This window comes from Antedon bifida, chromosome 7, assembly GCF_963402885.1.
Source record: "Antedon bifida chromosome 7, ecAntBifi1.1, whole genome shotgun sequence".
In the NCBI taxonomy this organism is placed as follows: Eukaryota; Metazoa; Echinodermata; class Crinoidea; order Comatulida; family Antedonidae; genus Antedon; species Antedon bifida.
In genome coordinates this window covers 12686378-12713695 of record NC_136232.1, presented here as the reverse complement: position 1 = coordinate 12713695, position 27318 = coordinate 12686378, and the positions used below count along the sequence as shown (strand labels likewise).

The 27318-nt window shown below is 33.4% G+C and overlaps 1 protein-coding gene across 1 annotated transcript; it reads right to left on the bottom strand.

The window, feature by feature from the left end:
* Positions 1–3756: 3756 nt before the first annotated feature.
* On the bottom strand, positions 3757–15224 carry LOC144848235 (NXPE family member 4-like). The gene is made up of 7 exons (XM_078704950.1): positions 15219–15224; positions 14897–14971; positions 11091–11156; positions 10346–10938; positions 9915–9973; positions 9042–9194; positions 3757–4574 (listed from the first exon to the last, which is right to left on the bottom strand). The coding sequence occupies exons 1-7, from the start codon at positions 15222–15224 to the stop codon at positions 3802–3804; spliced, it is 1725 nt and encodes a 574-aa protein (XP_078561076.1). The 3' UTR covers positions 3757–3801.
* Positions 15225–27318: the final 12094 nt, after the last annotated feature.

Sequence of the window (27318 nt, the reverse complement as noted above, 5' to 3'; positions counted from 1 at the left end):
CATCAGGCCCCCAAGTTGTTTCTGATTAGAGAAAACAACTCATTCGATCCAGATTCAGCTACCATGTGGCGATAGTATTCTGTCTTTACTAGTAGAAGTGACTGATAGTAGATACCACACTGTGTCAGGAAAACCTGATGGTCAACTTCTAAGCCAGATTTTTTCCATTGTCTCTCCAACTTGCGTTTCAGTTGCTTAGACTTGTGGAGTTCCTCGTTGTACCACTTGGTATTTGGACGAACAGTAATGGTATGATTTTGTACAGGGGCGAACTTGTCCAACAACATGGTTAGAGAATCGTTGTACATTTCAGGAGAGTATAGTGATTCTGAATCCAGCATGTGTTCGAGCATTTCTGGAACATCAGTTACGAATAGGTCAATATCGAGTCTCTTGAGATGACGACTGGCAATCACCCTCCGGACAGGAGAAGGCCGTGGCATAGATATGGTACAGATAATCAGTGCATGGTCAGATGGTACTCCATGCTGTATCTTCGTCGATAGGACAGTGGGATCATCAGTCCGTGTTATCACCAAATCAAAAGTATGGCCATGTTTATGGGTTGACGCCAATATATGCTGTTGAACTGATGACGACGGTGACCGGTACACAATCACAATACGGAGAGAGTCGGAACCAGTGCTGGTGGTGATGCTCAAACATTCAAATGACTTGAACTTTTCGTCACGAACACGTTTTGGTGAAAGAGACCCTTTCGCGATACAGCTAATCCCGCCACCTCTCTTGGTCTTACGAGGTTTATGTATTAACTTTGTAAAACCATTAAGTATTGACGTCAGGATTTCTGAGACAACTTGATCTGCATCGTCGCCCTTCATCCAGGTTTCAGTTAACGCACAGATATCCAGGTCATGATCCACTACAAAGTCGGCCACAGCCGTGCATTTGTTTGTCAAGGACCTCGCATTCCATTGTCCAATATTCAGTTGTTTAGTATGTTTATAATTCAAGACAGACTTGACACCTGTTGCCAGGAACTTCAGGTTATTGGTTATTACACCCATTTGTTGGTCAACAGAACTAGTTGTTACCATAGTTGGTAACTGTTTTGAGAACGGTAAATCTGAGTCTGACGGAATTCTTATTGCAATCCTAAAACTTGGCGTGACCTCTCTTCTCGTTATATTTTTCAATAACATTCTAAACTCGGGGAAATGTCTTAACCAGTGACGTACAAATTTGCTTACGCCTTTTTACAAATTTGTCCATTAAATGAAGTGGCAAAATTACAAATCCATTCAAGTCGGTGGTTGTGTGTAATCTCAGCCCCTTATTGTTTAGTTTATTCTTTTATGATTTACCTGGTACTTGATCAAACTCGCCTGATCAAATAACCATCAATAACGAGAAATTATCCTGTCTTTTATATGCAGATGACCTTGTCATCATGTCAGAATCTACTACGGGACTACAAACATCTCTCGTTAGCTACTTAGTGTAATAAATGGAAATTGACTGTTAATATAGACAAAACCAAAGCTATGACATTAATTAATTCCACTGGTAAATAGTTAAATGGATCATTTAAAGGTGGGGGCCAATAATAAAATTTCTAACATTGTATCACCTTGTCAACTAATGTTGATGAAGGGAAAATAAATTCTCAAAGTAAAATTTACTAATATAAAACCTGATTTTAAAAAAAATGAATACTTTGATAATTTGTCCTGTTTCAGGGTTAAAAACTTTTTTCAGTGGTTAGGGAATTTCTATAGAGCTCATTAATATTCAAGAGCTTCATGGCATATCCTGTTTGGTATAATGATACCTCTACAACTGCTGATGATAAACATGCACTGGCATTGGCTAGGCTAGGCTTAACTTGGCTAGGCTAATCCTGACTAGGATGAGCATTCTACCTTTGCTCAAATGGTATTCATTTCTTCTCAGTAGCCTTTTATAAACATTTCCTGTCATTTCAACATTTGTTATTCTGGACAATTATCACAAATAATTAATAATATCATTGTGTTTTGTCTGGTTGTACAATATACTTGGTTTTCTCTCGCGATGTATTTTATGAGCTGGGTCAAATTGAATAGAAAACAAACTAGTTTCCTAGCTACTATAATTTTTGCTATTTAAAAATTTGGCCAGATTCAATTTTCTTGTAAAAATGATTTTATGAAAAAAGGCCATTATTATAATGATAAAAATTGTATAAGAATAGCTATTAATTTCTATGTTTTGTTTGTATTTCATTCAAAGTCATGTAAAGGTGGTCCACACAAAATGACCTATCCTTTACTATTTTGTAATTTGATAATACTACCAATTACCTAGCTGGGCAAAGTTTGACAGCCTTGCTCTTGCATTGGGCATTCACATTCATTTTGCCAATCACGAATTTCTACCTCTCATAAGACAATATTACAAATAAAAGATTAGAAATTGTATTCCCGGAGTAAGTACAATCGACCAACCGACCAAGTACAATTATTAAGTACAATAATCATGATATTTGACTATCTTATTCAACAAAAAGTTTAATCGACAGTAAACCATGTTTACATTTCACAACCCTGTCTAGACACATGGTTTTTGTTTTGGCTAGTCTACACTCAGCTTCGGGATAATGCTATTGTTTTTTAGTATTTTAGTATTCATGAGAAACAATGCTCTTCTATAGCTAGTTTCAATTCCTCCCACCGTAAACCTTGCTATTTTTTTAGTCGCGTGCAACGAGACAATTCACTATGTCGGTCGGATGGTCCGTCGGCTGGTCGGTTGGTCGGTAAACACTAACTTGAGCACGCGACTGCAGCCATGTATATGGCCTTGTTATGTTTCACACCAATATACTAATCCTATTCCAAATTCCCACTTTCCTGGACATTTTGCATTCTCACTCCTGAGGGCGATCAAAGTATATTGATTAAACGTCGAGAAACTCGACAGTTCTTAGTCTTCTTCTTCTTTACATACATGGTATCCCGCAAACTTTATGTCAACATACAGTAAACATGTTATGAAAACGTTAAAGAATAGAGTCAGCGTCCTCGTGTAATTCCGTACGATTTTTATGCAAAAAGTGAAATTTCACTTGATTTCACTTGATTAGCATACAAGACTACCAAAATTAGGTTATTGACCTTTGACCTAATAAACATGCGCTTAAGACACATTATCGGCTGCCTTGCAGTACGAATTTCCGTGTGGTAAAAGTTAAACATCTTTCTCATTTTTACCTTCCTTTCTGTTTTGATTAAATACTATAATTACCTTACAAAAATGAAAATTAAAAAAAAAACATTCATTAAAAAAAATCATTCATATAATAACTGTAGTCCAGTCAAATCGGAAATCAACGAAATAAGCCAAGAAGATATACATGGCCTACTGTAAAATGATGTTACAGTGAATTTGTTTTTCAAAATAGGCCTACATGAACTAAAAGTACTGTATAGTCCAAAGGTGTATAATATGAAGTAGCAGGAATCTCAGTCTATTGTAGAGATTGGTAAAAACAGGGAAGAGTGACACCTCACTATTCTCTTGTACAATACAGTCCATTTATGGGTGGTCATTATCCTGGTGGTTTTTGTAACGGGTGTTTCTGACAAACATTCAATAACAGTAACAGTAGCACTAACAGTAACAATAATAATAATAATGCCTAATACAGTGTTTCTAAGAGACATACATTTCTGTTTTACGAATTGCGACGGGTTATTACAAATGCGACGATTATTAACAAAATGTGACTAACAATTAGGCGCACCCGAATTATAGAATAAAACAAATTCTATACTCTACAATCCATTTGATTAAACACTATTATACTTTACAAACATGAGAAAGAAACAGATAAAGCTCCTGATAAATAACTTTCATCGGCATGTGAACTGTATTTGGAGATGGATACGCCAAATTCATATCCCATACGTCAATAATATGAATGCCAAAATCTTTAAATATATCGAGAAACAAGCTACGTATATCGTAAATTAGTCTATCGCCGGTATATAGAAGAGAAGTGCGAGTGTCATGATTTCGAGGTTTGGGGGTTTTGACAACCAAAATAGTATTAGGACAACGCTTCCGTAATCTCAACACTGTTTGACGCAAGAGGTAAAGTCTCTCTATATACCGTTCTTTTACCCACTGTGTATAATGGGCCCATGGACTAATCATAATAATGTAATTACAAGTGCTAGAGTCGAGGTTATCTATGATCTCATATTCCCATCTACCAATGCGGTAAGGGCAAGCATGACCTCCTATTGTATATGGATGGAAAGTAAATGTCAAATTGACTACGTCACTTGAATGATACGTTATCTTAGCGTTAAGATCTTTTGTCTTTTTGCTTTTACTGAGACCTAAAAGATATAGTAAACCCGCATTCCATTGTCTTGTCGTCGAATCTCCAAAAAAGTAGAATTGTTTTCCTTTCACACACTGCTTTATTTCCGCCATTGTCCACTGCTTCGACTTACATCGTAGAGACGTCCAAGTGTCTTTCACCCAAAAACCATCACTTAGGGTTGTTGGTAAATCCGCTTTACATTCCGGTATCAGCAGACGATGTGTCAGGTTATCAGAAGTTTCTGTAAAATAACAAATATCACCTAACCTCAAAATCATCCGATTCTCGTACGGTATTATTTTCAATTTTTCAAATTTATTCTGTTATAACAATAACTGGGCCCCTCACCTAGAAGCGAAGGATTGCCATGTGAGTATATATGTATATAATTATATAAATCCAAAGGCAAATTACTGAAAAAATGACAATGCTGTGGGTATCAGTGGCTGGATCTCAATGGAGATACAAAAAAAAAGGGAAAAGCTAAATCAAAACGATAAAGTAAAACATCCAGAAAAGTTAGCAGAGCTTTCGGGCAACACTAGCCCTTCATCAGTATATAATTATATATAAACACATTAGGCAAAGAACATTAATTTTAAACCGCCCGGTGAGCAGAGCTTTCGGGCAACACTAGCCCTTCATCAGTATATAATTATATATAAACACATTAGGCAAAGAACATTAATTCTAAACCGCCCGGTGATATACTGAAATTTAAGTAATTTGAAACGATAGAGATGAGGAAATCTGTGAGAATGAGAAAACCGAGACTCGAACTCGGACCGTCTGCTTGATATGCAGCTGTCCCAACAATTAGACCACTGGGGCTTTCATGGTATTGTTCAAACTCGATTGGATAGTGACTCTTTAACATTCTCGGCGTGATACGGCGGAACAGCACTAGTTCCTCAATTGTACGCACGCGCACCAGAGATCAAATTGATACGCCCTCATCTTTCAGTATTTTATTCACGAAGCAGGATCTCCGAAGAGATACTTTTTATATATTATATATAAACACAACAGGCAAAAAACATTAATTCTATACCGACCGGTGATATATTGAACATTCAAACATTCAAAAAGAAATATTGACCAAAGAAGTCAAAATACTAACTAATCAATTAGATAGCAGTTATGATGAAGGCATAGATAAAGAACTTAGATCAAAATCAAAAGATCTCGAGGAAATATACCAAATTGAAGCACAAGGTGCCAAGATAAGATCCAGAATAGAATGGTTTGAGAACGGAGAAAAAAACACCAAATTTTTTTTGCGGTTAGAAAAAAACAATGCAAAAAGAAAACATATTACTGTTATAAAGAAGAAAAATGGTAAATATACCTCTGATAAAGAAGAAATTTTAAAAGAACATGTTCTTTTCTATGAACAGTTATATGAAGACAAACAGATACAAATAGAAAATATAAAAGATTACCTAGAAAATACAAATGTGAACACACTTTCACAATGTGATTCTGCAAAATGTGATGGAATTATTCTAGAAAAAGAACTCACGAACGCTGTTGAGAAAATGCATCTAAACAAAAGTCCAGGATCGGATGGATTAAGCGTCGAATTTTATAGAACCTTCTGGAATGAAATTAAACACATTTTACGCAATTCTTTAAATTATAGTTACAATCAAAATAAATTATCCTGCTCACAGCGAGTAGGAATAGTAAATCTAATATTCAAATCAGGTGAGAGAGAAAATTTAGAAAATTGGAGGCCAATTACTCTACTTAACGTAGATTATAAAATTATGGCGCACGCCCTTTCTAACCGAATGCACGACGTTATTGGTTTGATAATAAGCAATGACCAAAAAGCATATATAAAAGGAAGGGTCGGCGGAGAAAATATTAGACTAGTAGACGACTTACTAAATTTTACAAAAGATAAAAATATACCTGGTGCAATGATCTTTCTTGATTTTGCTAAGGCTTTTGATTCCATAGACAGAAAGTTATTGCTTAAAACACTCGAGAAATTTGGCTTCGGCAAATCGTTCATAAAATGGATTAACTTAATTTATACTGATACACAATGTAAAGTGATAAACAATGGTTGGGTCTCTGAGAGCTTCAAAATGAATTGCGGAGTTAGACAAGGGTGTCCACTGTCTGCCTTATTATTTATCTTAGTTGCCGAAATTATGTCAATAAATATAAGAGCGAATCCACTCTGCAAAGGCATCACACTACCAAGTACAGAAAATGCTGCAGATAAAATTGTTAAAATTGCCCAATTAGCAGATGATACTGTAATTTTCACGCGTGATGGACATAGCTTAAAATATTTTTTTGATGAAATTACAAAATTCTGTGATATATCAGGCTTGAAATTAAATATAAAAAAAACAAATGGCATTTGGATTGGATCAAGCAGATTTCTTGATTCCTCTCCATATAATATTTTATGGACAAAAGAACCAATTAAATTCTTAGGAATTTACGTTGGTTACAACGAAAAGTTGTGTGAAAAAAAGAATTGGGACGATAAAATTGTTAATTTGAAAAAAACTTTACAGCTATGGAAAACAAGACACTTATCTTTTTTTGGAAAAATAATAATAATTAAAACTCTAGCTATATCTAAGCTCATTTACAATGCTAGTGTAATAAATGTACCAACATATATCTTTCCTATTGTTGAAAAGGAAATTTATAATTTTTTATGGAGCGGAAATAGAGAAAAGATTAAAAGAACAACACTTATTAATAAAAACGAAGACGGAGGTCTCAACATGGTTGATTTTAATGCATTAGTGAAGTCTCTAAAACTGAGCTGGGTCAAGCGTTTGCTAAGCCCAGATCCAGGGAAATGGAAATTTATCCCTAGACATTATATGTACCCAATAGAATGTACACTTAAGATTAGTAAAATTAATACTGAAAATCATACAATTTTAAAAGATATGCCAGTGTTCTATCAACAATTATTAAAAGCTGTTGTGATTCTAAATAACATATTCACTACAGAACCACACACTGTAAACGAAATTAAATCTCAACAATTATGGGAAAACAAGTATGTAACACTAGATGGCAAATCAATGTACTTCTGCTCCTGGTTAAATTCTGGTATCAAAACAATAAATGATTTAATTGTTGATAATGAACTAATAACATATCAAAGGTTGATTCCAATGCTAAGTAACAAAGAAAACGGGTTGATTGAATACTTTGCTGTTATCAATGCCATACCGCATCAATGGAAAACAATTGTTAAAACACCGAATGTTGAAAATGAAATAGATAAAACCTTTGACATGCTTACATTTTATAAACAAAATAAATCATCTACGTTTTATAGATATCTTATTAATAGTAAAGTCTCTATCCCAAAATCACAAGTGAAATGGGAACAGGAATTTGGTGTCGATTTAAATTGGCACGCAATATGGTGTAATAAAGTTTTAAACACCAAACATATTGTAAAAGTTGCTCAATTCAACTTTAAATTGTTACACAGAATTATAGCATGTAGGAAAAAATTAAAACTATGGAAATTAGCTGATAGTGATATATGCCAAAAATGTAAAATAGAAGTAGAAAACGAAAAACATATGCTTTATACATGTAATACAATTCAGCCAGCCTGGAGAAAGTTCAATTCAATGATTGTTAAGTGTTTTCCTGTTAACGAAACACAACACAACTTTTCAAGTTGGACTAATATAGTCACTGGAAATACAAATAGCAAACTCATCAATGAATTAATTTCTGTTTTTTGTTTTTCAATATATAAATCATGTATAACATATAAAATAACGTTGAAAAACGAAAATGTACAAAGAACGATATGGAACCTATACAGAATAGAACTTTTTAATTTAATTAAGAATGAATACGCATGTAACATTATCAATGCTAGAAAAAAATGGGCTAACGTCAAAGAAAAACTGTCAGAATTTTTTCAGTAAACTTTAATGGAAATAAAATATATTGTCTGTATGTATACGTATATTATACTTTTAATTTGTGTATATACATTTCCATTTTATTACTTGACAGTTTTTATAGGATTTTTTATGCCCGTGTATATAGGTCTGATGTATTATATTTGTGTATATTTTTTATCGTTCTTAGTTTTAATGTTAATTTTATGCATAGGCCTATGTGTATATATTGTATGGGTACGTGTATGTATATATATGTTTGATATATATAGTATATGTATTTCTATATATATACGTGTGAATGTGTTGATATTATATATAATATACAAATATGAATGAAAAAAATCAAGACTCAGGTTAATAATTCAACATATTTATTAACACTACAAACTGTTTCATGAGAGAGATAAAATACCTCCTCAATCTTCAAGTGTTAGGCTCTGAGTAAAGTAATTAGAAGTACAATGATCAGTAAGAGACTGTTTATAGTTAATATATGCAAGCAACAAAACAATAGTTGTATATTCAACCGTTCTATTTATCAATAGGTGTCTTTAATTAGTAACCTTTATATCTCAATAAGAATTTTCTTCTGTGTCTGCATGTGCTAAATAATTCGTTTTCTTTGATTAAGAGAGCAAATATCAGGCTTATATATAATGAAATATTTCTCTTGCAGACATAGTTTGCAGCGTTCACTTTTATTGGAATAAGGCTTACATTTGGCTAATACTCGCCATTTAATATTATATTTAATGTTGTCATCTTTAGTTTCCAAACATGTTAGCTAAGCGCTGTACTATTTTTATACTTTTCATTACAGAATGAGCTTGTATGCCCATTGTATCTACACTTAAATGTATTTTCTGTCAGTCCAACATATGTTTCAATTTTGTTAGTGCCATTTCTTGTGACAGTGGCCTGGTATACTACACCACTTGTTAAGCATTTCCCTAAAGGGCAAATCAAATACAAATATATAAACTGAAAGATACACAATTATGATAAATAAGTTAACAAACGTTTCATAACTAAACAACTTTTTTCATTAAACATGCAATATATTTTGTAATAGATAACATAACAAAAAAAATATGCAGGAAATAATGTAAATATATATATGAGATTCTGTAATTGTTGAATAAAGGTGGTAGTTTACCACAAAAGATAAAAAAAAAAAAAAAACATTCTCGGCGTGATACGGCGGAACAGCACTAGTTCCTCAATTGTACGCACGCGCACCAGAGATCAAATTGATACGCCCTCATCTTTCAGTATTTTATTCACGAAGCAGGATCTCCGAAGAGATACTTTTTATATATTATATATAAACACAACAGGCAAAAAACATTAATTCTATACCGACCGGTGATATATTGAAAATTAATTAATTTGAAACGATAAGATGAGAGGAAATCTGTGAGAATGACCAACCGAGACTCGAACACGGACCTTCTGCTTGATATGCAGCTGTCCTAATATATATATACATTCTAACCGCCCGGTGATTTAAGTGGTTTAAAGCCATTGTTCCCTACAGAATCAATTATTTAGTAATATTTCTTTTCATTTCTGATGTCCAAGTGTACCGTATTTTCTCATGTCTTGAAAGCTACAGCCTGGCCTATGAAAAAATACAACCTATGAATAAATAGAAAGTAGAAAAAGTTTACCTGTGTTGTTGACTGTTATTTTCAGAGGACCATTTAAAATCCTAACGTAAGTTACAGACCTACAGAAACAATATTTATGCATTTCATACAACGCCTGGTTGTTCAAATGTGGGACGGATATATTGATTTTGTGGGAATCCTGTTTTGAAAGGCGGTTTACCTTACCACAAAATTAGCATTTTTAAACGAAAAAAAAAATACTATTAACGTTTTCTCTGCATGTATAGATTATCTTAACTTGACTTGATAACCTAGTAGACAATGTACAATACAATTCAGAAAATAACAATACATTTAAATATCTCATCTCATCCTGGAATTACACACTTTAAAAAACATCTAAGTTACCGGTCGGAACAGGAATCAAATTTTCCAAGTCATTTATGTGCTATCTAAATGGAGATATATTTATATATGATATATACACTTACTTGTCAAAGAGAGCGGCATTTTCAGCAAATAAATTAGAAAATGTTTTTTCAATGTGAGTAGTCTTTGATTTAAGTGACGTCAACGAATCACAGGTAAGCATTTTCTGCTTTGGTTTATCACACGCAAATACGGTTTTGCCCATCGCCAGTGAAAAATTATAAACGCATTTATTATTGTATTCAAACTGCACTTTGAATGTACATAGCTTTGTTTCTAGTCGTTTATTGTCCTTCGATGTGAATTTACCATCCCAAACGACTCTATCTTCCATCGGCCAAAGTACATTTTCAATAAACTTAGTTGTTTCAGACGGATGTACCAATATAATTTCAATATCATATTCACCTGGCTGTGCAGCAAAAAACTTAGCCTCATAAGTACCGTTATCAAAATCAGTTATCTTGCCTGCTACATTTACAAACTTATTTCTTATAGTTGCATACCAAAATGCACCACCTTTTATGGAATGACTGTTGTTGATATCTCTAGCTTCAATTATTACATTAAAGTAGCTACCGGCGTTGACAAATTGTCCAGAATGCTTATTATAATACCTTGTGTTTGTCGAATTTATAATGCCAACATGTTTTTTCTGTAAATAACATTAACCGAAAACCTCGAAAATTAGAAATGAAATTATTAAAAGAAAAAACAACGATCAATACTTTTGTTTAAATAACGATTACTGTAGTTAATGGCAACCTCAGAACCATTTTGTTAAAAGAAAATGTATTCCCTACATACCTTGACAGCATTGTTTGTTTGATTTGCTAAATACTCATAAAACTGGATCTTTTGTTTTGTATAGACCTAAAAATGAAATGTTTGGTAGCTAGTTATTGCGATCTCTCGTTTCACGATACGCAGTTTTAACGCATAACATGAGTCATTATGCGCATTCTTATGTTTTTCTAAGCTTGCGCAAAATGTTCGAACTAACGTAGGGTGTCACGAAACCTAAGATCACGAAAGCTAAGACCCAAGACCTAAGATTACAAATATTTATCTTTTGCACCTGCCTTGCATTTTAACTCCAACATTTAATCTGAATACCGCACCTTATAATTAGCACTTTTATGAAAAAGAATCACATAAAAAGTAACAAATACATTTTTAAATTGATGATTTTACAGACGTTTTTCTCGCACACATACTGTTTGCGAATTTCGCATGACTAGCCTACAGCAGTTCAATATTTTTGTTTCTATGGAACGTCAAAAGAGCAAAAATTATATAGAGGGCTGAAAACTCTGTGGAGTCCATCTACAGTGTGGATGGAACAATGTAAAATTTAAATTGTAATGATAATAGTATAATCATGCTAGTACGAAGAAATAAATACTCGAAAATAAATTTTAATTTAAAAATCATGAAAATACGTTTTTTTTGTTTCGTTTTCTTTCTGTTTTTATACTTGTAGTATTATTGTTGCTCTTTTGGCGCTCCATAGAAACACAAACATTGAGCATGTGGAGGAGTTACAGTATACAAAGAAACACGTCTGTAAAATCATCAATTTAAAGGATTTATTTATTTGTTTTTATGTGTTTTATGTATTTCTCATTCTGAAAGTACTTATAAGTCCTAATTTTAAAGTGTGGTATTCTGGATAAAGTTAATTAACAAATTTGGAGTCAAAATACAAGAAAGGCAGGTGCGAAAGAAAAACATCCTCTGAACCAACACAATAGAGTAAATATATACCAACAAACAACCCGTCAAGTTTGTTTGTTGTAAAGAAAAAATATACATTTACTCAACGGGCGAAAATAATGTTTATCTATGTTTTGCGGGAGTATTTAATTATATTTATGGTAATAAATGAAACCTACTATGTTTAAAATTATGTATGGATAAACAAGTATTGTTTTTAAGCTGTAGTATATCTTAGAATTTGTAATCTTAGGTCTTGGGTCTTAGCTTTCGTGATCTTAGGTCTTAGGGGGTCTTAGCTTTCGTGGTCTTAGGTTTCGTGACACCCAACTAACGTAGTCTTGATACATTTTGTGAAAAACAACTGTACAACAAATAAAATAGAAACAAAGAATGCTTTTAAAATGTTTTTTTTTAGTTAGGAATGCAGGAACGCAACGCAAGTAAGTTAACCAATGACTAGCGAAAGTTCGAATAATCCATTGCTCGTGATTTGTCAAATTACATGTGTTGCGCTTACGTCCTTGCGTTACGTTTTTGGTGGGACCAAGCATAGGTATATACAATTGTTACAACCATGTATCTTATTATGAGTGAACGAATGACGACCTAATAATTAGCACTCTATGTGTAGGCCTGTAAAGATTTTATTTTGTTGATAAAGCGGTTTTAATTTTTTGATAAAAAGCATTTTACAAAAATAAAGTAAACAAGCCCACGTAATTCCACATGGTATTATGTTCTTTTGTAAATTGTTGTTTCCCCGCCGGCAGGAGAGACGAGTTCAACAAGGCCATATACATGGCTGCAGTCGCGTCCTCAAGTTAGTGTTTACCGACCAACCGACCAACCAACCGACCGAAATAGTGAGCTGTAGAGTCGCGTCGCATGCGACTAAAAATCAGTATTCAACGTTCAGTCGGGTAAGTTTCACCACCGTTGTTTAATACTGTGCTTATTTCTTATCACACACACCACTCCCACTCCTGTTGAATGTGTAACACTTTATAAGATTAAAGAATTATAATGTATGCCTCAGGTAGAGGCTCAATTAGAATTGTACTGTAGTATTATTAACACGCTCCTGTTGTTTAATGTGTTTTAAACTAAGATAAAGAATCACATCCTGTATCTTCATATAAATTTACGTAAGGGCAAAATTCGGTAAATCGCGCGTTACTTTTAGAATGTTTACTCGGGGGTATATAAAGTCGGTACTGAATTTAACCACCTTACGTAACCCTGTTCACTAATTAAGTTGACTTCTTCGATAGGTACTTTTGATAGCTGAAAGCCGGCTAAGCAAATCAAGAAGAAGACAAACCAATTTCTTTAAAAAGAATACTATTTTAATTGGTTTAATATACGTTTATTCAAACGTAATGATTGACGATGAATGGAACATTCCAAATTCTCATACAAGTAGGTAAATGTATGGGCCCTTGAGGTATAAACTTAATACCTTTAGATATTATAGTATTGCACTACTGTAGTTAGCTATACGGGATTGATAGTTGTTTTAGCCTTTGCCTTTACAGTATGTAATATTTTTCTTTTTCTATTGTATTTTATATGTTATATATACTTTACTATTTCAATCGACTATGACAGTGACAGTTTCAACAAATTATTAATTCGCAAATGTTTTACTGTGTTTAGTGGTATGTTATTTATAAAACATGAAAACAAATATTGAGTGGATAAAAGAATATATTTAAAAAGTGTTCCTCTTTTCACCCATCCTCTTCCCCATCACTCAACCCTAATGTTACATACAAAACACACATTGGGTTTGATTAAATTTGACTCCAGTAATTCTCAGGGTACTAATTTTAGTTGACTACATAAACCGTGTCTATTTATTCGTTCCTTCAAACGACATGTAGTATAGTCATGCGGTACGTACATTTGAAATCGCCAGTTTTCTTTTTACATTGAAATTACTGTGTATTCCAGAACCATCTGTGGGCACGACCCATCTGGTTAATATTAGGTAAAAACTGACAGTAGCCCCACCTGTACCCAAATCCAAGTATTCAACTTTGTTGTGCATATTTCTGATATAAATTCACGTGCTTCTTTCTTTAAAATGCAAAACTGAATAAATAACATTCATGTACTGCATGAAGTATTGTACAACAGCAGTCCCAGTCTTGGCTCAATCAGACACATTCGTCAATGTATCATCGCCATATTAAAATTGTGTTATATTTTTTAAAATATAAATAACCCGCCTAAATGATGTGACTACTACTTTTTAGATGATGAATTGTTTGATAGTGAGTACGTTTGTCGGCGGCTGTGGAAATAGAATTGTTGTTTGAATTACTTGAATGCTGGGTATGTGGGTCACTATACGACCCTAACGAGTAACGCCCCTAACGGAATATGTACAGTACTATAGTTAAGTTTCGAATTATATTTTTGTTTTGTACTGTAGGCTACGGGCTTTCACTTTATATTCTTATTTCATTTATTATTTCTATATTTACGTTTCACGAAATGTTAAAAAAATTGTAAATAATGCATTATTTCTTGTTTAAAAATGTATAATTATAAAATAAAGAATTGATCACCTTTTACTCAGAATATAAAGTTTGTACTAATAAAAGAAGGGTTCTATCGTTGTGCATCGTAATTTCCAGGTCCCCCGAATTACGAACATGTATGAAATCATAATTAATAGCCTACTAAATTATATTAAATTTTATCAATAATACGGTAAGTAATTAACATACATTTTAAGAAATACAGTTTTCATACAGTATTCGATTGTCAATAGTCGATCCTACAGCATATTTACAAATAATAATTTGACCGCAAAGTGTTAACCTGTAAAATGAATGATACATTATTAACTCAACATAATAATTATTTATGATATAGATGTTTCATACCTGTTGGTTGAACCTTTTAATAGTTGGAATCACATCAGACGATACTGGCACAAGGAATGAAAAACGTGGAGTAGTCTGAAATGTCAATATGACTGATAATTATTTTACTATTAACACGTTTTTAAAAAATTATATTTAGGCCTAACTATAATGTTTTTATTTTTACGTTTTTAAAAACAAAATTCAGTATTTGACATTTTAGGAGAAAATAATGTTTTGTCATGATTTCTGTTACACAGATTACAAACAGAAACATTATATCTGTAATTCGTGATTGTAGCTGAGCTCATAATTATAGAAATAATGTTTAATAAACGTTTACAGCCATATTGATCACTGAATGTTCACCACCATTAGTATTGTATCTGCTTGGTGTAGCATACTCCAATGTGGTTAGCCTACACGATTTATTTCAGTTTGTGGATTTTAACTGAAGGGAGGGGGTGAGTCCCGTGTTCATTCTGAACATATAGTGGGGAACCTAATGTTCCAAAAATCAGTTCCGTGAGATTTTAATGCTCAAGTTGAGTTTTTGGCAGTTTTGGAATCCTTAGGACTAGCAGAATTCATTGCAACTGGGGGCCAATTTTTCCCGACGATATTTTGGCCGCCATCTTGGATTTCAAAATGGCCCCCATTTTTTACTCAAAACTGATAGTAGCTCCTATTTTAAACCACGTACGAACGTAATTTGTGTGATAAATCTTACAATATTATGATAGATCAGTCCAATGGTACAATTTATAAAAATAGCATATGGCAGCCATATTGAATTCCAAGATGGCCGCCATTAAAAACGTATATAATGTATGCATTTTATAGCCAGGGTCCTCGTGTATTTCCGTAGGATTTTAATTCCCAAAGTGAGATTTCACTTCTTTAATATGGTGATAGGATACCAAAAATGCTAGGTAACAAATTTTCACGATCCCGTAACCATGGTAACAGCCCCAAGATCAAAATGGCGCCCAATTGGCCCTATCTCCGTATCCCTTTGGTCTATCAACAAGATATTGGAATCAAAATACTCGGAGCGTATATATTTATATTCATTGTAATGGAACATTTTGACGAAATGTAATAGGAAATGCTATTTTTCTGCACTATTGACCTTTGACCTTGACTTGCATTGTATCTAAAAAACAGATGGTCATTGAAATTTAAAAATGGCCTCAAATTGCTGAGACCATACATATTTATATTTATTGTAATGCAACATTTTGTTAGAAAATGACCGGAAGTAAAGTTATTGACCTTTGACCTAATAAACAGAAACTTGATGTATACAATAAGCATTTATCTATTTGAGCATGTATCGGTAATTATTTGTGGTAGGTATTAAACAATGGGTTTATACATATTATTATCATTTGAATATCTAATTTCTAATTCACATACTTAGTTTTTATATATTTTATAAATATTAATCAATCAATACCATGCATTTATTTTGTCAGCATCCTCGTTTCCATTAAGACAGTCAAGGAGTGAGAGTGGTTGATTCTTAAACTTTTGTACCTTTCCATTTTATTTCCTAATGCTTGTTTTTCTTTTTCATATATAGAGGTTTCTCATACATTGAACTGCTGCCGGCCATACATTATTACGTGGTCGTAGATGATAATTTTATTGCTTGGTTCAGTTGCTTGATTGACATTCCTTGGGGTTGCTTCTTGGATGTTTCGATATAAGAAGTAATCTTCCAATGCTAACGTTGACTGCCATTTTGTAGTTATATCGCCAAGCCAAGGAATCAATTTAAGGAGTGAGATTGTTAGAAGTGACCAAGAGGTTTTTGATGTTTACAGCATTTTATGTTCCCTTCAAGCTACTAAATGTGTTTAGTTTCATTTTTTTTTCAAGGAGTCCACAACCAGACTTTGCTCACAAACTTCAAAGAGCTTCAACTCCTTTTTTATCATCTCTGTTTAAGATATATTTCTTGACTTCATTTTTTGAAATTATTACTAAGACAATGTTAAAAAAAAGTGTTGATTTTGTTATGAATGTATTTTGATAAAATCTTAAAGGATTTGTGTGTTTTCTGTTGAATAGTGAGTTCGATGGGAAATCCAGTTCGATTCCCTCATTTTGAGTAATGCCGCGCCAACAAGACCACCAACCCATTTTAACTGTGTTCCTTCTGTTCTTCTAGAGCCTGATCCGGGAAAAGAGCACTATTTAAATACAGATTTTTTTTCTTTACATTCAAATTAATTACATTCTTTTATTTTCTGTTATTTGGTCATCTACATCAAGCCAAGCTGGTTCATTATGTGAATTAGAAATTAGCTATTCAAATGATAATAATATGTATAAACCCATTGTTTAATACCTACCACAAATAATTACCGATTATTGTATACATCAAGTTCATGTTTATTAGGTCAAAGGTCAATAACTTTACTTCCGGTCATTTTCTAACAAAATGTTGTATTATAATAAATATAAATATGTATGGTCTCAGCAATTTGAGACCATTTTAAAATTTCAATGGCCAGCCGTCATTAGATACAATGCAAGTCAAGGTCAAAGGTCAATAGTGCAGAAAAATAGCATTTCCTATTACATTTCGTCAAAATGTTCCATTACAATGAATATAAATATACACGCTCCGAGTATTTTGATACCAATATCTTGTTGATAGACCAAAGGGATACGGAGATAGGGCCAATTGGGCGCCATTTTGATCTTTGGGCTGTAACCATGGTTACGGGATTGTGAAAATTTGTTACCTAGCATTTTTTGTATCCTAGCACCATATTAAAGAAGTGAAATCTCACTTTGGGCATTAAAATCCTACGGAAATACACGAGAACCCTGACTATAAAATGCATACATGATATACGTTTTTAATGGCGGCCATCTTGGAATTCAATATGGCTGCCATATGCTATTATTATAAATTGTACCATTAGACTGATTTATCATAATATTGTAAGATTTATCACACAAATTACGTTCGTACGTGGTTTAAAATAGAAGCTACTATCAGTTTTTAGTAAAAAATGGGGGCCATTTTGAAATCCAAGATGGCGGCCAAAATAGGGTCGGGAAAAATTGGCCCCCAGTTGCAATGAATTTTGCTGGTATTAAGAATTCTAAAACTGCCAAGAACTCAACTTGAGCATTAAAATCTCACGGAATTACATTAGGTTCCCCACTAATAGGGGAATGAGCTGTTAGGAACTCATTGTACTAAGCCTCAGCATTATGTGGTAGGGTGGCCAGTTCCTTTCCACGTCGCCTTTTTTCTCCCTAGTATTTTTAACTAGGTACTCATTTACAGCTGAGTGGACTGGGAGTTGTCTGGAATTGATCCCGGCGTATATCTTTATGACAGTCATAAGTTTCCTAACCACTCGGCTATCTAACTCCACATAAATTTAATTCAACGTGATATCAATAGGATGAAGTTCAAGTGGGCAGGTGTATGTTGTACACTGATTTGTCATTACATGGCGCTATTTATAATTATGTTATTTCTACTAGGCCATATTAAGTTGGCCTATTGTATATTGTTTTTTAATTATCTAAATTCATAAATATAAAATATAGTTTCTTACAATAATTCTATAAACTGCATACACCAATACTACGAAAAAGAGCATTTTGTATACTCTGATTTGAGCAGTCATCTTCATAGCTTTTAGATTCAACACACCTACTGTAAATGAAATAATTATTTAAAATGATTCAATTGTGTATATGAGTTCAATGAGTTTACGATGTACTGAGAGATAAAATACTACACTACCAGCACAATTAATATTGATAAATATACATTATTACAACTTATAAAGACATATTGGAATCTATTTGTAGAAATAAGATGTCATAATAATAACATTTTTGTCGTTGGAGTCCTATACAGACCACCACAAAATAACAAACAAACCTACACGTATAACTAATACTTCATCTACGTTAAATGATAATAAATAAAATGAGGGAATATGGACCCCTTAAGCATAAAATGGTCATTTACACACATAAGGTCAAAACATTTAATGCCAATAATCATGCCAACTAAAGGGGCCTATATACCCTTTATAATAAATATAATAACTGGTTATAATTATTTTGCATTATATAATTAAATGACGTCATTGTGTACCCTATATTTAGTAATATCCACCCTTTGAGGTTTTTTTCTCTTTTGTGGTTAAGCACATAGATACAAGATATCTGGGTTTTTTTTTCTGTGGGTATCCGTGAAGCTTACGTGTGCAAAAAGTCACATTTATGCAAACAAGCACATTTTGTGCAAACATTTTCCTTCAATTGGGTAAACAACCATATCTGTGCAAACATTTTCCACTCAATTGTGTAACAACTGCAACTGTGATCTCGTTTTTTGCTAAACTGATAACGTAAGCGTGTACATTCGTTAATGATTGAAAGGGGACACCATTTTGCAATTCGAACGAACTTGAAGATGAATTTCATTTTCTAGTGAAATTCTCATTTTATTCAGATTTACGTTATGATTTGTATAGCAATTTGAGAGATTGAGGGCAATTTATTTTGATTATTTAAATGACAATGACAAATTCATTTTTCTTATGGGCGCACATGAATTTGATATTATGTTGCATATTATCAATTTTGTTAACCCCTCCTTATTTAGGAGACATGATTAATTGTTTTTTATTGTTCCGATGTTGCATATTTATTTCTGTTGTTGCTTATCTTCTTAATTATAATTGTTATCAATTTTGTTTTTATGTTTTAATACAGAATTGATGTACCTGTTTCCTTCTTTATTTTCATTCACATAATCATAAACATATATAATAAATAATCATAGACAAAAAAAAAGAATGGAAATGTTATTGAATTGAATTATTCTAACCATTATTATACAGCAAAACAAATGAGCATCAATGATGTGCATAGCAATATATTATTACACTTACCGTTTTAGTTAACGTTACCGACGCCAGTGAACACTAATACGTATGGTTTTGCTAATGTATATTTATTATAATACATGCCCAATAAGCCCAACCCCCTCGTTCTGCTTACCTTGATAAGTGTATACTAACCAATAGAGGGCGTTTTTTGAACTACCAATTATCTATATATAAATTTACGTAAGGGCAAAATTCGGTAAATCGCGCCTTACTTTTAGAATTTTTACTCGATAGTATATAAAGTTGGTTCGTACTTTCGGTACTGATTTTAACCACCTGATTTAACCCTGTTTACTAATTAAACTGAGTTAGATAATTAGTTATTGACGATTAAAACGAATTTAGGTTCAACGATTTGCCCCAAATAGGGGTGTTTTCCGATCGTGGTATACACTGTCCAATGCATGTCTATCTTGAAAAATACCCGCAAACAATAATACGAGGATGCTTCGCATTTTCCTATCTCCTCCTACGATATTTTTTTTTAATGACTGAAAACCGGTTGAACAGCTCGAGTACAGCACATACTATTTTGATAGATTTAATATACGTTTATACAAATGTATTGATTTCCGATGAATGGAACATTCCAATATAACTCTTTGCTTTAACACAAGTACCACCAGCCGTAGGTAAATTTATTGGCCCTCGGGGAATTAACCTAAGACCTATATAGATTAAATTGCAATACTTGGACATTACTGTAAATAAGTATTAACATTTTTGGTCACCATTGAATTTACTGTGAGTGTGGGTACTGTTAGATGTATAACACATGTACAAATAAACGTATTACTGTGAGTGTGAGTAGGCCCTACTGTTATATAAAAGGTACAATATACAAATAAACTGTAGGCCTACTACTGACAGTTGCTTCTCAACGTTTGTATTAATTAATAATTACAAAGAATATAAACGTTGTAGTGGTACGTGTATCGTTACATGTACTATGCTATTTCAATCGACTATGACAGTGACAGTTTTAACAAAGTATTAAATCGCAAATGTTTTACTGTATCAAGTGGTATATTATTTATAGGCCTATCAAATATGAAAAACATATTTCGTTACTGAGTAGATAAAGAATATATTTAAAAATTGTTCTTCTTTGTACCCATATCTTCTTCCCCATCCCTCAACCCTAATGTTACACACAAAACATAAATTGGGTTTGTTTAAATGAGTCCAAATAACAAATTTGGACTCATTTTGTGAGAAGTTTCTCTTTCGGAAGTAATTCCCAGTGTGCTAATTTTAGCTTAATACATAAATCATTGTGTCTATTTATTCGTTTCTGTAAACCACAATAGCTATTATAGTCCTGCAGTACGTACATTTAAAAAAAAGCACTTTTTTTACGCTGAAATTACTGTGTATTCGAGAACCATCTATGGTGATGGTACGCTTCGCTCGCGTACCATCTAGTCTATATATACATTTACGTAAGGGCAAAATTCGGTAAATCGCGCGTTATTTCTAGAATGTTCACTCGATGGTATATACAGTTGGTTAGAATCTCGGTACTGATTTAAACCACCAGATGTAACCCTGTTTACTAATTAAATTGAGTTAGATAATTAGTTATTGACGATTAAAACGAATTTAGGTTCAACGATTTGCTCCAAATAGGGATGTTTTCCGACTGTAGTATACACTGTCTAATGGATGTCCTCTTAAAAATACCTGCACACAATAATACGAGGATGCTTCGCATTTTCCTATCTCCTCCTACGATAATTGTTTTTAATAGCTGAAAACCGGTTAAACAGCTCGAGTACAGTATCATAATGTTGAAGACAGGCCGATTTTCTTAAAAAAATACTATTTTGATAGATTTAATATATGTTTATACAAATGTATTGATTTGCGATGAATGGAACATTCCAATCTCTCAGACTCCCAGTTTGTAGGTAAATTTATGAGCCCTACATGGTTTAACACAAGTAGGTAAATGTATGGGCCCTTTGAGAATAAACTTAAAACTGAGATATAGCATTGCAATACTTTGACAATATTGTAAATAACTGAACGTAATAACTATTTTTGGTCGCCATTTGAATCGAAATTTTCTTACTGTGAATGTGGTTACTGTTTATTGTATTAATTGGTAATTTAAAAAAATATAAACGTCGTAGTGGTGTATCGTTACATGTACTTTACTATTTCAATCGACTATAACAGGGACAGGTTTAGTTTTTTGGACTCATTTTAAGACAAGTTTCTCCTTCGGAAGTAGGCCTAATTCCCAGTGTGCTAATTTTAGTTGACTACATTAATCATCGTGTCTATTTATTCGTTTCTGAAAACGACGATGTATTTATAGTCCTGCGGTACGTACATTTGAAATCGCCAGTTTTTTGACGCTGAAATTACTGTGTATTCGAGAACCATCTGTGGACACGACCTAGATGGTACGCGAGCGAAGCGAGCGTACCATCTATTTATAACTAATTTATTTGCAGGAAGCCATGAGTATGATACAATAGTTTTGATTGTACAGTCACAACCAAAGGAAGCTAAATAAATAGTAAATATATTCAAAGATTCTGGTGAGTTTCTTGTATTGATAGGACTATATGTTTTAAGGTTAACATTTTGTAGTAAGTCTAAGTGTTGTATTATTATTATTTGTATTTGTATGTTTACTTGTATAATGTAAAGAGGGACTACAGCGACAGGCCCATTGGGCCTTTTTTAGTCTCTCGACTATATATATTATATGCTAACCATTGTTAATGTTATGCTAAAATATGGTCAATAAATGTTTCTTGAATTAGTAGGTAAATTTCAAACAAACTTGTTATGAGCATTTGTTGGTCGAACACAGTACCGTATATTCAGAGAGCGGGGTAGGGCGGGTTTTCTGACCAAGCACGTTTGAGTACATACTACCAGCAAGGAAATACCCCCGATCTATATTACTTAAATGAATTGTTGCAGAGAGGAATGCTGATCTAGTAGATTTAGTGGTAGAGTGTAGAACATCATGATGGACAGGGAGTGAACAGATTTGGAGAAGAATATGAACTTGAAGTTGCACTCGTACACCAATAATTTTAGTTAAAAAATTGCAGTAAATTTATGTAGCTATTGTTTGCTGATCAACAATGTTGTGGTTCTGTTACGTTACTGGTGAAAACGGTGGTAAAAACATTGATGGGAACATTTTGGGAATTGCAATTTAAAATATATAGACTATTCTGATTCATGTTTGTTTGCAAAGAACCTTCAACCAGTTAAAATTGACGATTTAAAGAACAGTTATGTGATTTTTTAAAGAGATAAAGGTAGAGAATTCCAGAGTTTAGGTCCAGTGTATACAAATATATTCATTTTAAGTGAGTTCGTTCGAGTGATACTGATCTTTTTTCTTGTTTGTTGTGGAGTGTGATTCTGTTTAGTTTGTGTGAGTTTAGATATAGGTGGCAAGTGTCCAAGGTTAAATTGAAACATGGTGACATCAACACTAAGTTTATAAAGACTCAGTTTTAAACTTTTTTTATTTATTAATTTCGATGTATTCCTTCTTCTTGTAATTTCTATTCCGGAGATGTCCGGTTAGTTCTTCGGTACGATTCTGAAAATCTAAATCCGAAAACAGATACGTACAAACCACGTCAGGCAAATTCGACCAGAGTGCCACAACCTATCACCCTAGGTTGCCTCCATTACGGGCTACTATTGAGAAACATATGCCCATTCTACAGTCCACAGAACGTCTCAGGACTGTTTTTCCGGAACCACCCATTATTGCATTTCGTATACCTCCCAACCTTCGTGATATATTAGTCAGATCCAAATTTAAGAGTGAAAAGTTTGGGCAGTCACCTTTGCGGCAAATCTTGCAAAACTTGTTCATTGGTTGATTCTACTGAAAAATTTAAGAGTAACCAAACTGGCCGCATTTTTCGGAATTGTCTAACCAAAAACGTCGGTACAGTACGTCGGGGAAACAAAAAACACTCTCCGTATGAGAATGACACAACACAGATCAGCTATCAAAACATTAAAGCTTGATCAACCTGTAGCCAAACATTTTAATTCAGCTGGTCACTCGAATGCAAATTTCAGAGTTATTGCAATAGACCACGATGTCAAATGGAGCGACAAAACTTGCAAAGACAAAGAAAACCACTGGGAATTACTATTTAAAACCACAAAACCTTTTGGACTTAACATTAGGAACATACTCCCAGATCGGTAAAATTATTCCATTGACTACCAAAATTTAAGTTTCAATATTAACCACTATTTAAGCTGTTTTTTGAGTTCCATTCCAAAATTGTTTATATCTCTACAAAGCTACCTTCTTTGTTTTCTACTCTTATACAGTCTCCACCCACTATTCACCACCCTGTCTCTTTTGTTGTATTTCTTTTATTCCTGTCCACCCAGGCAGCACTTGCCAATAGGTGTAGTGAATTTTGTCCAAAATGGGAAAATTTCTGTCCAGAATGGGGAAATATTTTGTCCAGAATAAGGACAAAAGCGATAGGTGGCGCTATAATCGTGTCCAAATTTGGGAAGCTGTCCAATATGGAGAAATCCAATTTGTCCAAAATGGGGAAATTTCTGTCCAGGATGGGGAAGTAGTGGCGCTATATCGTGTCCAAAATGGGGAAATTTCTGTTCAGGATGGGGAAGTGCTGTCCAAATCAAAGATTTGGTGGCAGATGTAAAAAAATGGATTTCTTTAAAATTGTTACCATGAATAGACATTTCAATAAAAAGCATATCTACAACATTCATTTTAATTTTTAGCCTCCGTTGCCATGACAACGGTCAATTATCCAAATGTTGATGTTTTTGCCATTTTTCACAGATTTTCTATAGTGAAAAAGTACAAACTTGTATACTTATTTTAACCAAAAATACTTACAGTATACAGTTTTTGTTTATAGCAGTGTAAACAACATGTATTGAGTTCCATTTAATGTAGAAAACAAAAATTTACAAAATGGAGTTTGGTTGATACCATTATTTTAGAAAGGAGTGTTTTTAAAAAATAGTTTTTTTATTAAAGTATACCTCATAAACGTACCTATAACTTCCAAGGTGGTGTTGTTATATCAATTAGGTTTTGTAATTTGATAGTTAATAGGTTTGTCAACAATAATCACGAAAAAAACACTGGGGTAAATTACGTACATATGTTTTGTGTTGCCAGGAATATACGGAAAATGCAAAAAAATACAAACAAAATATCAACAAACAAAACACATGAAACACAATTTAAATATGGCTAATCCAATAATAAAATGTATATGTGGCTCGTCATAATGCTACTAGAGTCATACGAATAGTTAAGATAAAATAGGAGAATGTGTTGCCAGGTTTATTTCAATTAATTGCAAGAAAAACAGTATTTTGCATTGAAATATTTAGTTAAAATAATGTTAAACTTTGAAATAATTGCGTCAAGGTTTTTATAAATGTTTATATCTATTTTGTGTAAAGAGCAAAAAGACCTCCCAAAAAATCTGACCTTGTAAGGTCAAAAGGGGTCAGAATGCAAAACAGGACAGGTCCCCACTTTACTACAAATTACTATTAATGTTTGATCAAAATTTACAAGATAGTTCATAATAACTCTCAACAATTTTCATTTTTGACCTATAGTGTTACCTTAGCAACCATTTCTATGTGTAACTAAGAAAAGTAATTTAAAAAAAAACGAAAAAAATGGCGTTTTTATGAATACAAAGAATTTCTCAATTTCACTTCTACTGCATTCTAATAATCTTAAAGTGATAACAAACTTGACCTTGTAAATTCATTCATTTTGAGGTCAAATGAGGTCAACATTTTACCATAGTAACTGTTTCTATGCGAAAATATTTAAAAAACAAGCACAAATGTGCGATACTCGGGGTACATCAAAAGAAACTGTAATGACGTTATAAGACAGGATGTGACGTCACATACACATCAATAACCTCGCTACCAAATACGGCTATACGGTACCATCTTCGAGACGTGATATCGCTGCATCCGGTTTGAAATTAAAAAATCCGGCTCTATAGCTTTGAGGACATGTCCCTGTAGTATATTCATGCCAAATCCCAGCTCCATACTACAACGAATAAGGGAGGAGTACTTAGTACTTTATAAATCGCACTTTTTACTCAATAGTGTCCAGATGGAGGAGGAGGAGAAAATGAGTAAGTCCTAGACTCGGGTACCCCGAGTAAAAAGCACGAATGTGCGATACTCGGGGTGCAGCAAAAGAAGCTGTAATGACGTCATATGACGGGATGTGACGTCACATACACATCAATAACCTCTACCAAATACGGCTATACGGTACCATCTTTGAGACGTGAAATGGCTGCATCCGGTTTGAAATTTAACAAGGCCAACAGTCATTAAGTCGCGTGCTACAATGCATAGTGATACCGGACCGACAGACAGACCGACAGACCGACAGACAGACAGACAGACCGACCGACATAGTGAACTATACTGACCGAAATTACTGAACATGTTTAAAAATGTTGAAATGTTTAAAAACATTTATATTTTTTTAATTTACACGTGCGAAGCCTGTCACTTTTGACGTGCTCGTATAACGTAATTTCTAGTTGAAAAGTAAGTCAAGAAAACAGAAATCGGGCAAAAAGAGTGCGCAATAACATTTAACGCGCACTCATGGCAATTTTGTAAACGCTTAAAATTTCCTGAAACGTACTCTTATTTCATCGAAAATAAATTTTGACAATTTTAAGCCCACGTGCGCATGCTTTACATGCGCTACGCACGTAATTGTATTGCCATATGATGATTTATGCCCTGAAATTTATGAGTACCAAATTTTATTTAATTGTGATTCATGGTTGTGAAGATATGATTACAAACGTGATTTCGTTAAATCGTGCGTAGACCGCGTAATTTTTTATTGCGCACCGTGAAAACATAACCACATCGATTCCTGGCCATAAGGAATATACTGTGAAAAATTGACTTAGCTAGATTAAACTGATATCAAGATAAGGTCAGAAAGCGATAAAACGCATAGTGATACCGGACCGACAGACAGACCGACAGACCGACAGACAGACCGACAGACAGACCGACCGACATATTGAACTATAGAGTCGCGTCCACGCGACTAAAAATATGGCTCTGTAGCTTTGAGGACATGTCCCTGTAGTATATTCATGCCAAATCCCAGATCAATATTACAACGAATAAGGGAGGAGTAGTACTTTATAAATCGCACTTTTTACTCAATAGTGTCCAGATGGACGAGGAGAAGATGAGTAAGTCCTAGACTCGGGTACCCCGAGTAATAAGGGTTTTTTCATAAATACAAAACATTTTTTCTACATAGTTTTACATTTCTACTTTTTGCCAAATTTACTTTAAATACTGAATCCTAATCATCTCAGAAGGAAAGTCTTGACAAATCTGAATAAAGGTAAAAAAATTGACCTTTAGTGTTATGTTTTCATGAAAAAAAAATTACATTTTACATATTTAGGTCAAATGACATCAACATTTTACCTA